The following is a 13,534-nucleotide window of genomic DNA, read 5'->3' as shown; positions in this document are numbered from 1 at the left end:
GTGGTGTTACCCCAACCCTGGAAAGAAGGCCCCTCACCTCTGCTGTGGCTAGAGCAGAATGGTTCCTCCCAGCTGCCTGCCCTAAACCTTCAGAGTATCTTCCGGGCAGAGCCTTCTATGTGCGTTGGCAAGGGTTTCTATAATGCGATTTCTGGGGACCTCTAGACCGCAGAAGCAAGACCCCTGGCTAATACTCGGGAGGACTATGTGTGCCACCTGCAGGGGCAGCCAAGGTGAAAGGATGAAATTACCAACTTGCTTTGTCCGAATGAACTGGCCAAACCCCACACTCTCCAAGCAGTGAATCAACTCAGCTGGGTGGGAAGGTGGGTGACAAGTGGGGCCCAAGAGCAGGCAGGAAAGTTCCAGAATTTATTCTTCAAGCCGGAGGAGTGTGAGCAGGGAACCCAAACAAATGGTGGAAACAGGTCAGACCAGTGGGTCTCTAAATTATGCATCCTTGGTCCACCCTGAGAACTTGCAAATTTGATTTCCTGGGTTCCACCCAGGCTGAATCAGAACCTGGGTGGGCCCATCAATCCATATGTCAACAAGGGACTGATGTCTGCTCCATTATGGAAACCCCAGAAACTAGGCCACCTTTCTGTGCTAAACAAGAAACTGGAATTTGGTCATTCAAGTCACAGGGACCCCAGTCCCCCTCGGCCCTCCATCCTGGGACTGTAACCTCCTGCATGAAGGACGGGCACTTTAAGAAATTGACCCCAGGTGTTTGGGCATGCCCAGGGGCAAGGCAGGCTGGAAAATGTAGTCCTTGCTATCCAGGACTTGAGAAGCCCAACCCCAGTGGCTCATTGGATTTGCTGGGTTTGCCCCTCACAACTGTAGCATAATGACACATCGGAGGGATCAGAAGTAGGGAAGATGTGTGCAGGAAGTCCCCATACAAGAATGGTGACCTCCACAGGTCAATGAGGGGAAAGAGATTGGAGAATCACAGCGCTCAGGAAGCTGGTTTGTTTTGCCCCGAGGAAGACAAATGTCATTACTGAGAGGGGGCAGCCTACAGGCCGGTGAGGTAGCTTCTCTGGTAAAGGTGCTTGCTGTCAATCCCAGTAACCTGAGTTCTGTCGCCAGGACCCCCTGGGTGGAAAGAGCGAACCCACATGGTGGGAGGAGAGAACCAATTTCTGTAAACTGTCCCCTGACAGACAAAAACACATTTAAAGGCAGCCTAGATTTGTGCTGTCCAAAACAGGACCCCCAGGCAAATGTGGGTGGCTATTTAATTTTAAGCTAATGTATGACTCAGAGGAGTGTTTGCCTACCACTCATGAGGGCCTGGATTTAATTCTCAGCACCACAAAAACCAAACCAAAATGAACATAAAATGAAATTAAACAGCCTGGTGCTGGAGGGATGGCTCAGTGGTTAAGAGCACTGGCTACTCTTGCAGAGGACTGGGTTCGACTTCCAGCGCCAACACGGCAGCTGCCGCATGGCCCCTGAGTGTGCCAGGAGACGACGGGCATGTGCCACACCAATGCTCTTACGTGCTGGACGCCCCTCCAGCCCCAACCTCCTCTTTTTATTCCACCTGAGATCCGAACCCATGGAACGACACCACTCACATTCAGGGTGTACCCTCCCACCTCAGTCACCTCGAGCTAGGAACTCCGCACGGGTGTCTGTGAGGGAAGAAGCCTGTTCCCGTGGTGGCTCCAGGCCCTGTCAGGTTGACAGTATTAACCACTCTGTTCCCATAGTGTCTTTTCCCTCAGGTGTTTGGTCACAGCGATGAAAGGCTGTCACCGAGAGTAGCCCATGACTGCAGAGCCAAAAGGGACATCTGAAATAAAACTGAATAATATAAATGAAAAAGTAAAACAGATAAAATAGTTGATGATATAAAAATCAAGATGCTTCAGTTCTGCTGGACATGGTGGTGCAGCTGTATCCCCCCCCCACACACACACAGGAGGCTGAGGCGGAACGAGAGAGAGTCCTGGGCCACCCTGGGCTACACAGTGAGCCCCTAACTCAAAATAAATGAAGTCATTAAATAACTTTTCACACGTAATAGGCAGATTTCAGAATGTGATGGGCAAGTTTGGAGAACATTTGCAAACGCTCACACTGTTCAGATAACCTAGCAGGAACGGGAGGGTAACCATAGTGGGAGCATGAACAGCAGTTCTGACCAGGCAGGTTGGAGAAGGAAGGCATGAGGTCAGGAGCAAGGCTCTGACTCACTACTCAAGAAATGTGATTTCAAAACGGGGTGCCACTGCACACTACCCATCTGGGAAAAAAAAAAAAAAAAGGCTGCTTCCTGGTGTGCTACCTCATGATGGGACCCAGGATCAATGACGGTAGGGACCATGAGCTGAAAGCTCTAAAACCAGGAGCCAAATCCTCCCTTTAAAAGAAAAATACCAGAGGTGGTGGCGCACACCTTTAATCTCAGCACTCAGGAGGCAGAGGGAGGCAGATCTCTGAGTTCAAGGCCAGCCTGGTCTATAGAGTGAGTTCTAGGTTAGGCCGGGCTATACAGAGAAACCCTGTCTTGAAAAAAAAATTGCCCAAGGCTCAGTAGGTGGCTCAGTGGTAAATGCCTTCTCCATGCAAACATGAAGATCTGAGTTCAAATCCCCAGAACCCAACTAAGGCCAACGTGTTATAGCTTATGTCTGTAAATTCAGTGTTCCTAGAACAAGATGGGAGGTAGAGATAGGAGAATCACTGAAAGCTCGTGGACCTGCTAGCCTGGGGTCTGTAGCATCTCAAATAAGGTGGAAAGTGAGGATTAACACTTGAGGTTTTCCTATGACCTCCAGCACACACACACACACACACACACACACACACACACACACACACACACAATATAAGGGACTGGGAGTGTGGCTCAGTGGTAGAGCCCCTGCCTAGAATCCCCCAGTGAGGGGCTGGGATGTGGCTGAGCAGCAGATCATTAATCCATTAATCTTGCCTAGCTCCATTAGTGAGGGGCGAGATGCATACATATACCACCACCTGCAGAGCAGAGCTGGATCACACCCCTCCACCCCATCAAACAACACTGAACTGGATCTGCTTTTCTTTCCTGCCAGCCCGGCTGCCGCTGCCCATTCCTGCACCTCTGACCTATGCCCCTTCCTGGCCCTGGGTGATGCCCTCCCTCAGGCACAAGTCCTGGGTTCATGGGACATATACTGATTTTGCAGCAGAGTGAAGGTCTGGATTCAGGATGTCTGGACATGGTTCCTCACCAGGGCAGTGTCTAGCCCCATGTCCTTCCTTCTCAGCATGGTCACAGCCCATGGTTGGGACAAACAGTAAACAGAACTTGTGGAGGCCTAGCCCTGGCAAGGCGACATTCTAGCAGAGTGAGCCAGATGGTGACCCAGAGAGCTACACACTCAGACAGAGTCACAGATCACAGTGAGGGCAAGAAGCAAGGATGAGGAGCGATGGTTTAGAAGATCAGTGAGGGTACAACGTGCCTGGGTCCGAGGGCACAGCAGTATGTGGCTGTACCTGGCTCTGAGGGCACAGCAGTATGTGGCTGTACCTGGCTCCGGGGCACAGCAGTATGTGGCTGTGCCTGGGCTCTGGGGGCACAGCAGTATTTGGTTGTGCCTGGCTCCGGGGGCAGGGGCACAGCAGTATGTGTTTGTGCCTGGCTCCGGAGCACAGCAGTATGTGGTTGTGCCTGGCTCCGGAGCACAGCAGTATATGGCTGTGCCTGGCTCTGAGGGCACAGCAGTATATGGCTGTGCCTGGCTCTGAGGGCACAGCAGTATGTGGCTGTGCCTGGCTCCGGGGGCACCAAGCCTGTGGGAGAGATTAAGAAAAGGGCCTCAGACTGCGGAAGGCCCCCGGAAGACCACCCAAGTATCAATAAAGCCTTGCAGACTGGAGTAGGAGCATGTGCAAAGGCCATGAGGTAGGAAGGAAGGTGGAGGCCTGCTGGCTAGCTCAAACAGGAGAGCACAGTGTGGACTGCCCCCAAGGAGTAGTTAAGGTGAAGCTAAGCCAACTCCATCAGGATAAAGATAGGGACCACTGAGTCCAGGCAGCTGACTGCTTCCATACAGTGATCTTGGGTTTTGTTCTTGCTGTGATGGAAATGGAACTCGGAGCCTTTTGGAGAACCGTGGTCCACTATGTGAGGAGTTCAAGACCACAGCAGTAGTGCTACCCTGGGGGCTTGTTAGCAATCAGATGCTCAGCCTGATGTGCTGGTGATCTAGGATTCCAGCCTGAGCTACCAGGTCAGATTCTCATCTTAAAATGAAAGAGGTTGGAGTATAGCATCAGAACATACACCTAGAATCTCCCAGTGTGGGGCTGGGGAACCTGCAGCAGGTCGGCCAGGAGGCTGTGTGACCTTTACAAGGTCATGCCTAGCAGAAGGTCTTCTGGCCCCTGACCTTACCCCTCTTTTGCTTCTCAGCTGTGGGGTGAAGCTCGCACATCACCACACGTTCCCCACACAGTGTGACTTCAGGCCCAAACCAACAAAGCAATCACGGCCTCTGACGCCTCCACAGCTGTGAGCCTAAGCAATTGTTTCCATCACTGACTTGACTGGAGTCTAGGTACTTGTGATGAATGTTTGTTGTTTCTTCCTTGGGGCCGCACATATCCCAGTGCTGTTTGTGAACTCTTTACCTTAGACTCCACTGTCTGTTCCTCTCCCTCCGCCGCCACTCTCCCCGTGTTCCATTTTCTTCAGTGCTGAGGCTCAGTCCCAGGTGTGTGCTAAGTCAGCACCCTACAAACTGAGCTACACCACAGTCCAGTTCTGTTAATTATAAGCTAGCATAAGCCTCCTTGGACAAACGCTTACTTTATTTTTGTCACGTGAGCAGTGGTCCGCGAGACCCGCTGCTGTACTTATTTTCTGCTTCCTGGCTTTGTAGAAACTCCCTTAATTAGAGTGTAGAGAAAATGACTGGATTCTTAATTGTTTTGTTTCCTATCAAGATATAATTAACACATGATAAACACACTCATTTAAAATACATCTAGATGTGGCCAGGCGGCCGTGGCAGTGCACGCCTTTAATCCCAGCACTTGGGAGGCAGAGACAGGTGGATCTCAGAGAGTTTGAGGCCAGCCTGGTCTACAGAGTGAGTTTCAGAACAGCCAGGACTGTTACATAGAGAAACCCTGTCTCAAAAAACAAAACAAAACAAAAACACATCTAGATGTATTTTGACAATTGCATATACCCATGTGATGACCATGGTTAAGACAGAACTTTCCAGGCCAGGCATGGTGGTGCATGACTTTAATCCCAGCACTCAAGAGGCAGAGGCAGGTGGATCTCTGTGAGTTCCAGGCCAGCCTGGTCTACATATCTAGTTCCAGGACAGCCTGAGCTACATAGTGAGACCTTATCCCACAGCCCATGGAACTTCACCCACACCTCTTGGCTGCAATCCCTCTAGCCTCTAGCGGTCACCAACATGATGTCTTTGATGCTAGTAAATCTTGCCCTTTCCAGGATTTTATACAAATGAAATCACACCGGAGGTACCATTGGTTTGCCTGTCTTTTATTGTTCTGCATAGAGATTGTCATGTGTTTGGATAGTTCATTCCTTTTACCTGTGAGTAGAATCCCAGTGCATAGATATAACAGTAAGCTGATTAACTCCCTGCTTTTGTAGCAAGATACCTGAGACACTCATGTTTAAAAAAAGGAGATGGAGCTGAATGATATATCAGCAGTTAAGAGCAGTTGCTTTTCCAGAGGACTGGGGTTCGATTCCTAGAACCCACAGTGTTGTGGAATTAGTTGAAGATGTGTTACATTCATTTCTGTTGTGGAACATTTGTTTTAATGATGCAAAGATGTGGTGCATTCTTTTATGTTGTGTTTGTTTAACTCTGTGAAGCTGTGTTACTGTGCCTACATAAAACACCTGATGGTCTAAAAAGAGCTGAACGGCCAAGAGCTAGGCAGGAGAAAGGATGGGCGGGGCTGGCAGGCAGAGGGAATAAATAGAAGGATAGAGAAGAGGGAAGAGTGAGAAAAGGAGGCGAGGAGAAGATGCCAGGGGCCAGCCACCTAGCTTCACAGCCAGACACGGAGTAAGAAGGAAAGGAAAGATATGCAGAAATAGAGAAAGGCAAAAGCCCAGAGGCAAAAGGTAGACAGGATAGTTTAAGAAAAGCTGGCTAGAAACAAGCCAAGCTAAGGCTGGGCATTCATAAGTAAGAATAAGTCTCTGTGTATTTATTTGGGAGCTGGGTGGGGGCCCCCCAAATAGAAAAATACCCAACTACACACAAGGTTGTTCATAATCATCTGTAGCTCCAGTTCCAGGGGTTCCGAGGTCCTTTTCTGGCCCCTGAGGGCACCAGGCATGCATGTGGTATTCAGACATACATGCAGGCAAACATACACATATTAAATCTATAAACAGACAAACAAACAGGCAGATCTCTGAGTTCAAAGCCAGTCTACTCTATACGATGTGTCCTAGGCCAGCTAGTGCTACATGTAAGGACACTGGCCAAAATGCTTTTTGCTTGTTTTTTGAGAGCGTTTTTCTATATAACAGCTCTGCCTGTCCTGGAACTCACTCTGTAGACCAGGCTGGCCTTGAACTCACAGAGATCTGCCTGGCTCTGCCTCCTGAGTGCTGGGATTAAAGGCGTGTGCCACCACTGCCCATCTAAAATACTGTTTTTAAAGAGAAAAGGTTTAATTTGGCTCACAGCTTCAGAAGTCTCCCTTCACCCCGGACCTTGCTGCTTCCGGTCACTGTGAGGACTTACAGCGGAGTCAAACCACTAACTCAGGTGGTCAGAAAGCGAAAGATCAGGGCGGCGCAGGGTAGAGGCCCTTGTCCTCTGCAGGGCACTCTGGGACTAGAAGATGTGCTACTAGTCTCCACCTCTGAAGGTTCTAGTCACCCTCTAATAGTGCCAAGTTGGAGACCATGCCCTTAACACATCCCCGGGTGGTAATCCAGATGTATGCACACGAGCTGTTCCAGTGTGGGGCTGCTGTGACCAGCATGGTGTCAACATGTGCTTTAAGTGCTCTTGGCTGAATGCCACACCGGGGATGTTCCTGACCTTCCAGTGGCAAGAGCAGAAGCTTCCGAGTTAGCGTGGGAATCCCCTTGCTCTGCTAGGAAAATAGCTGCACATCCAGATTCCTCATAATCAGGCAAATGTGCTTCTCTGGAGTTCTGGGGCCCATCCCAGACTTGTGTGATGGAGCAAGGGAGCTCCTCTGTGAATCAGACATGCCCCAGGATTTGAGAACCACTGAGTGTGGAGGCACAGGCAAGAAAGGAAGAAAAAGCCTAAAATAGGGCTGACTAGAGTCCCCCAGTGAGGGGCTGGGGTGTGGCTCAGTGGTAGAACCCCTGCCTAGAGTCCCCCAGTGAGGGGCTGGGGTGTGGCTCAGTGGTAGAGCCCCTGCCTAGAGTCCCCCAGTGAGGGGCTGGGGTGTGGCTCAGTGGTAGAACCCCTGCCTAGAGTCCCCCAGTGAGGGGCTTGGGTGTGGCTCAGTGGTAGAGCCCCTGCCTAGAATCCCCCAGTGAGGGGCTGGGGTGTGGCTCAGTGGTAGAGCCCCTGCCTAGAATCCCCAGTGAGGGGCTGGGGTGTGGCTCAGTGGTAGAGCCCCTGCCTAGAATCCCCCAGTGAGGGGCTGGGGTGTGGCTCAGTGGTGGAGCCCCTGCCTAGAATCCCCCAGTGAGGGGCTGGGGTGTGGCTCAGTGGTGGAGCCCCTGCCTAGAATCCCCCAGTGAGGGGCTGGGGTGTGGCTCAGTGGTGGAGCACCTGCCTAGAATCCCTCAGTGAGGGGCTGGGGTGTGGTTCAGTGGTAGAGGCCCTGCCTAGAATCCCCCAGTGAGGGGCTGGGGTGTGGCTCAGTGGTAGAGCCCCTGCCTAGGATCCCCCAGTGAGGGGCTGGGGTGTGACTCAGTGGTAGAGCCCTGCCTAGAATCCCCCAGTGAGGGGCTGGGGTGTGGCTTGGGGCAGAATCTTGGTTAGTATTCCCCCAAACCCTAGGTTTCATCTTTATCAACACAAAAGAACAGCTTAGTACACTCAACAGGTCATCTGACAGCCCAGCACTCCAGCTGGGAATTTGAGGACAGCCTGAACTACATAAGATTCTCAAACAAAACAAACAAATAAAACACATCAAAGTAGGAAGGGACATATTAGTTTAGGCCAGAGGGAGGGGGTGGGTAAGGATAATGGGGGATAGTATGATCAAAGCCCGTTTTATAATCATATCTGTTTATGTGTATATGAATCGGGAAGAATAAATACATTTGTTAAAGAAGAGAAAGCCTCTGTAGTCTTGGGGCTTCTTCCTCCTCGTCCCTGCAGCCTGCAGCCACGCCCTGCCCTGGATTCTGGCCCCACTCATCAGGCTTTCCTCCCGCTGGCCATGGCAGGCCTGAGGCCGCGGTGTGTAGCTGGGACAAGGGGCGTGTACTGAGACGTCCCCAGGAGTGTACCAGTCTGGGGTGTGCCGTGGGCTCTGCTGGTATTTTCTGAGAACCTGCTGGGTGTGGCAGGGTGACACCTGGAAGGGTCATTAGTTACTTCAGCTCCGATGGTCCTAGTGACTTTAGTGCGCAGGTCGACACACCGCCTGTTTCCTGCCTTGGCTCCTTGAGCTGTGTTTGCAGACGATTTACCATGCGCTCTCACTTCTGCACAGGGCGCTCATAAAGTTGAATGGATCTAAGTTGATCAAACAAGCCAGTGGCTGTGTTTCCCCTGTGTTTAAATCTGATCACTATTGAACACACCTGAGACTTTCTGTCTGTCTTGCATGTGTCCAGCTTGCCATGTCCTTGCTGTGCAACCTCCGAGTGAGTCACTAGACCACTCTGTGTCTTCATTGGCAAAATAGGCATAACAACAGGATGAACTTCCTAAGGTGGATGAGGAGATGAGATGGCGTACCCTATTTCTGGGCTAGAAACAATGAGGAAGGCAGGCCTTATAACTGGGGCGTGAGTGCTGCTGGGCCTGAGTGCCACATCCAGGTGTCTGTCTGAGGCTGTCTTGTTTTCTGAGTCTGAAGGACAGGGAGTGTGGAAGTGTGCGGGTCTGGCCTGGGAGTGTGGGGGTAGCAATGGCGGCACACACAGGGCATGGCGGCACACACAGGGCATGGCGGCACAAGCTTGTGTACCATCATTTGAGAGGTAGAAGCAGGAAGATGAGTAGTTTGAGGCCAATGTGGGCTACACAATAAGTTCAAGAACAACCTGGGTTACATAAAACTTTGTCTGGAAACAAAACAAAATACAAAAGCCCCCAAAACAGCAACAGAAAAACCAAGAAGCCAGTAGCAGCTCGCCCTGGGCTCTTGTGAGTGAGATGGTGATGGAGGACTTCAGGCCCCAGATCTGTCTACAGTCTGTCCACCACCTCACTCCTCCTCCTCTGTTAGCGAATTGGGTTTAAGGAGCATTTCTGGACTCGGGCACCCAAGTTCCTGGCTGCTGATGGCCTCCGCTCAGGGATAACCAGACCGGGGAGGGGATGGGCCACAGACAGGAAGTGGCCTTGAGTATCTGGACCTACAGGTTCCTCACACCCCAAAGTCCTGCCTCTTCTGTGCCTCTCTGAGGGAGGAGGCAGGGAGGGACAGTCACCCAGAGAAGCTACTGCCTCCAGACTCCCTGGGTCCCCCACCTCTGACATCCCTATCTCTGCTTCCGGCCTCACTCTGATTGGTTTTGCTTTCCAGAACAAAAGATGTCTGAGTACCTAAGATGTGTCCCAGGAGAGGTGAAGATGTGCCTGAGGCTACACCCCTGCCCATTCCCAGCCCCACATGGGGTGAGGAGGGGAAAAATGGGGGGCTGGCTTTAAATGGCCACAATCCTGCCAGATCAGCCTTTAGGAGGATACATATGTTAGAGAACCTGACTTTAGCCCCAGGGGCTAGGGAGGGCCTCAGCTGGTCCTGGGGAAGCTGGGACAGAGGGGTGAGAAGCTGAAGGGGCAGGGACTGAACCCCTTCTGAGGGACTGGAGGTCTGGAGCCTGGACCCCTGGGTCTGAGGGAGGATGGCTGGGCCTAGATCCCTGGGTCTGAGGGAGCGGAGCTGGGGTCCTGGATCACTAGGTCAGGAGAAGGACCTTGCAAACTGGGCTCATGATCGAGGGAGGAGGGCCCCCAGGGTTCAAATCCTTCCCCTAACACGCCCTCTCTTAAATGTCTGATGACTTGTCCCGCCCCTCCACCCCCAGTTAACCTGGATCCTGGGAGCCGCGACCCAGTCGCCCAGACCTCGGGGATGGAGAAGACGCCGGACAGAGACGTGCTCAGCGGCAGGATGGAAGCTGAGGGGTCCCAGAACTCCGAGGAGCTGCCACCACCTCCACAGTCCCCTCCACCGCCGCCGTCCCCACGGTCTCCCTCATCCCCGGAGACTCCCGAGCTCCCACAGCCCAATGCGCCGACCGAGGTGGAAGCCAGGCAGCTGCTGCTGGAAGAATGGGGACCCCTGAGTGGGAAGCTGGAGCTGCCCCCGAGCCTCAGCTGGAAGCTGCTGTTCCTGGAACGGCCGCTCTACCGCAACCTGCTCAGCTCACCCAACCCCGAAGGTGGGCACGCAGCTGGGGACACCTGGCTCAGCCTGTCGGTCTCTTCATCTTCCCCTGCGGTTCCTGCCTATTTCTGTCTCGGCTTCGCCTTTCGCTGCACTTCTGTGTCTGGGTGTCCTCTTCATCCTGTCTCTGTCTCTCTCCTCTGTCTGTGTTTCCGTCCCTTTCTCTAGATTTCTTCCAGAGCTCCAAAGACTGACCGTAACCGCCCACCGGCATCCTTAGTCCCAGTTAGGCTGTTTTAGGCCGGCTTGGGTTCCTGCTCTTCTGGTGTAGCTCCAGGGGTAGGAAGACAGGAGGAGGTGGGCACTGGCCTGAGGCCCCATTCCCTTCTGTGATTCAGGCATTAATATCTACCAGCCGGCGCCCCCTACGGGTCCCACCCGGAAACGCCTGACGGACCTGGGTAAGGACGGGGAGATGGGTAAGCCAGGGAGGATGGGGCCCCTCAAGGATGTCTCACATCTCTTCCGTCTCCCCTCTGGCCAGGTAATTTCCAGGGATGGTATATTACTACTGAGAACCTCCAGGGGCCCCTCAGGTGAGTTGCCACAGGCCTCAGGGTGGGGGTGGAATCGTACCTTCCCTCCTCCAGCTTTCTTTGCTGTAGCTCCTGCAGAGGAACCCCTCTTTCTTGCTCAGTGACAGGGTTAGTCATAACAGAATGCCTATGAAATGTGCAACATAGGCGCCCAAGAAGTCTGGCCAGCACACAGTAGGTGTTTGAGAAACATTACTCTCATCCTCTTTCCCTGGGAGTCACCTGGGTCCTCTATTAACCCCAGTCCAGGTCCTGAATGGTAGATGAGAGGGTGTAATTCAGGGGCTCAGAATTAAATCCCATTTTAAAAAAATGTTTTTGCTTTACTGATTAAACTTAAAGTCTTGCTTAAACTAGACAACCTCTAGGACTGAATTTAAACCCCAGTAGCTTATTGGGGGGATTTTAGGTAAGGACTCTACCACTGAACCCTCTCTGAGGGATTCTAGGCAGGGGCTCTACCACTGAGCCACACCCCAGCCCCTCACTGGGGGATTCTAGGCAGGGGCTCTACCACTGAGCCACACCCCCAGCCCTCACTGGGGGATTCTAGGCAGGGGCTCTACCACTGAGCCACACCCCCAGCCCTCACTGGGGGATTCTAGGCAGGGGCTCTAGTGCTGAGCCACACCCCAGCCCCTCACTGGGGGATTCTAGGCAGGGGCTCTACCACTGAGCCACACCCCCAGCCCTCACTGGGGGATTCTAGGCAGGGGCTCTACCACTGAGCCACACCCCCAGCCCTCACTGGGGGATTCTAGGCAGGGGCTCTAGTGCTGAGCCACACCCCAGCCCCTCACTGGGGGATTTCTAGGCAGGGGCTCTAGTGCTGAGCCCACACCCCAGCCCCTCACTGGGGGATTCTAGGCAGGGGCTCTAGTGCTGAGCCACACCCCAGCCCCTCACTGGGAGATTCTAGGCAGGGGCTCTAGTGCTGAGCCACACTCCTGGTACTCTTTTTACTTTTTGAGATAGGATTTCACTAAATTGCCCAGGTGGGCCTTGAACCTCCAGTTCTCTAACTCAATCATGAGAGTATCTGAGATTCCAGGCCTGGGTCAGATCATCTTAAGTGTCTGCTCTCATTTGGAACAGAGTGCTTGAGTACATTGTCCTCCAGGGTTTCCTAGGAACCAAGACTATCAGGCCTTCATGCTTCGGATGGAGGCGGGGGCGGTCTCCTGCTGCCCCAAGACCATGCTTTCTGTTCCCTGGGAGACCTTGGGATTGTGGGTCTGCCAGAACCATCTCCTTTCTTGTCTCTGCAGCTGGACTGTGAAGGAGCAGTGTGTGAACCTGCTGGCCAAGAAGCTCTGGGAAGAACTTCTAGATGACGAACAGCCTGACATCACCATCATGGACTGGTGTGCCCCGCCCCGCCTGTCTGCCTGACTATGGCCATCCAAAGCTCCCCAGAGTTCAGGCTTCCCTGTTCTCCAGGGCCTGCACCCCTCATCAGCACCCCTTGACAGTGTGGACCTACCCTGTCCTGCCTCCTCTGGCCCAGGCTGTTCATTTATCTCCCAAAGCCTGTGCCCCTCTGTGATTTCCAGTTTCATTTCCCCCTTGTTAAGGGATGGTTTCACCCAGCTCCCCTGGACGCCTAGCCAGTTATATGAGGGGCCATATGCGTTTGCTCCAATGCTCTGCCTTCCCCATCCCACCCAACCTCAACCAGCACCCTCATCTTGCTCTTCCCCTCAGACTGTGCCCCATCTCACCTTGATTCCTGCCTGCCCCTCCCCATCTACACATGTAGCCGTCACTGTTGGTGATATGTCTACTCCCCCACTGGACAGAGGGCCTCAGAGGACAAGGCATGGGGGTGGATCTGGAGAGTTGTGTCAGGGCCCAGGACCAGGGCTTGGGGCTGAGATGATGTGATAGCCGCAGTGAAAGCCTGACCCTCCCCCAGGTTCGAGGACAGCCGCCTGGACCAGTGTGTTTATGAACTGCACGTCTGGCTGCTAGCAGCTGACCGCCGCACCGTCATTGCCCAGCATCACGTGGCCCCTCGGACCAATGGGAGAGGTCCCCCTGGCCGCTGGGTTCAGGTGAGAGGCCCTGCCGGGTCCTGCCCACACAGGTGTTCCTTCCCAAGACCTTGGGCAGAGGAAGGAGGGACAGCAGGCTGTGGGACCCTGCTGAGACTTTCATCCTAACCCTGGGCTGCCACAGGTGTCCCACGTCTTCCGCCAGTACGGTCCCGGAGTGCGCTATGTCCACTTCCAGCACAAGGCCAAGAACCGCATGGAGGCTGGCGGCCTTCGGAGGACAAGGGTGACCGACTCCTCCGTGTCTGTCCAGCTCCGGGAGTGACCACTGACTGGGCTCTCCAAGTCTGTCACCATCCTTTGGAAGTCTTGGTTTTTGTCACTTCTGAGTCCTTAGCATTCCCGTGATGCTACTGGTTCCTGCCTCCTCTG

At 53.3% G+C, this 13,534-nt stretch overlaps 1 protein-coding gene across 1 annotated transcript; it reads left to right on the top strand.

Moving 5' to 3' along the window:
• The first annotated feature begins 10,231 nt into the window (after positions 1 to 10,231).
• On the top strand, positions 10,232 to 13,523 carry Nccrp1 (NCCRP1, F-box associated domain containing). Its single transcript, XM_036170640.1, has 6 exons — positions 10,232 to 10,567; positions 10,911 to 10,973; positions 11,057 to 11,108; positions 12,377 to 12,472; positions 13,024 to 13,162; positions 13,287 to 13,523. The coding sequence occupies exons 1-6, from the start codon at positions 10,258 to 10,260 to the stop codon at positions 13,425 to 13,427; spliced, it is 801 nt and encodes a 266-aa protein (XP_036026533.1). The 5' UTR covers positions 10,232 to 10,257; the 3' UTR covers positions 13,428 to 13,523.
• Positions 13,524 to 13,534: the final 11 nt, after the last annotated feature.

This window comes from Onychomys torridus, chromosome 1, assembly GCF_903995425.1.
Source record: "Onychomys torridus chromosome 1, mOncTor1.1, whole genome shotgun sequence".
Taxonomy (NCBI): domain Eukaryota; kingdom Metazoa; phylum Chordata; class Mammalia; order Rodentia; family Cricetidae; genus Onychomys; species Onychomys torridus.
This window is presented reverse-complemented; position numbering and strand designations above follow the sequence as displayed.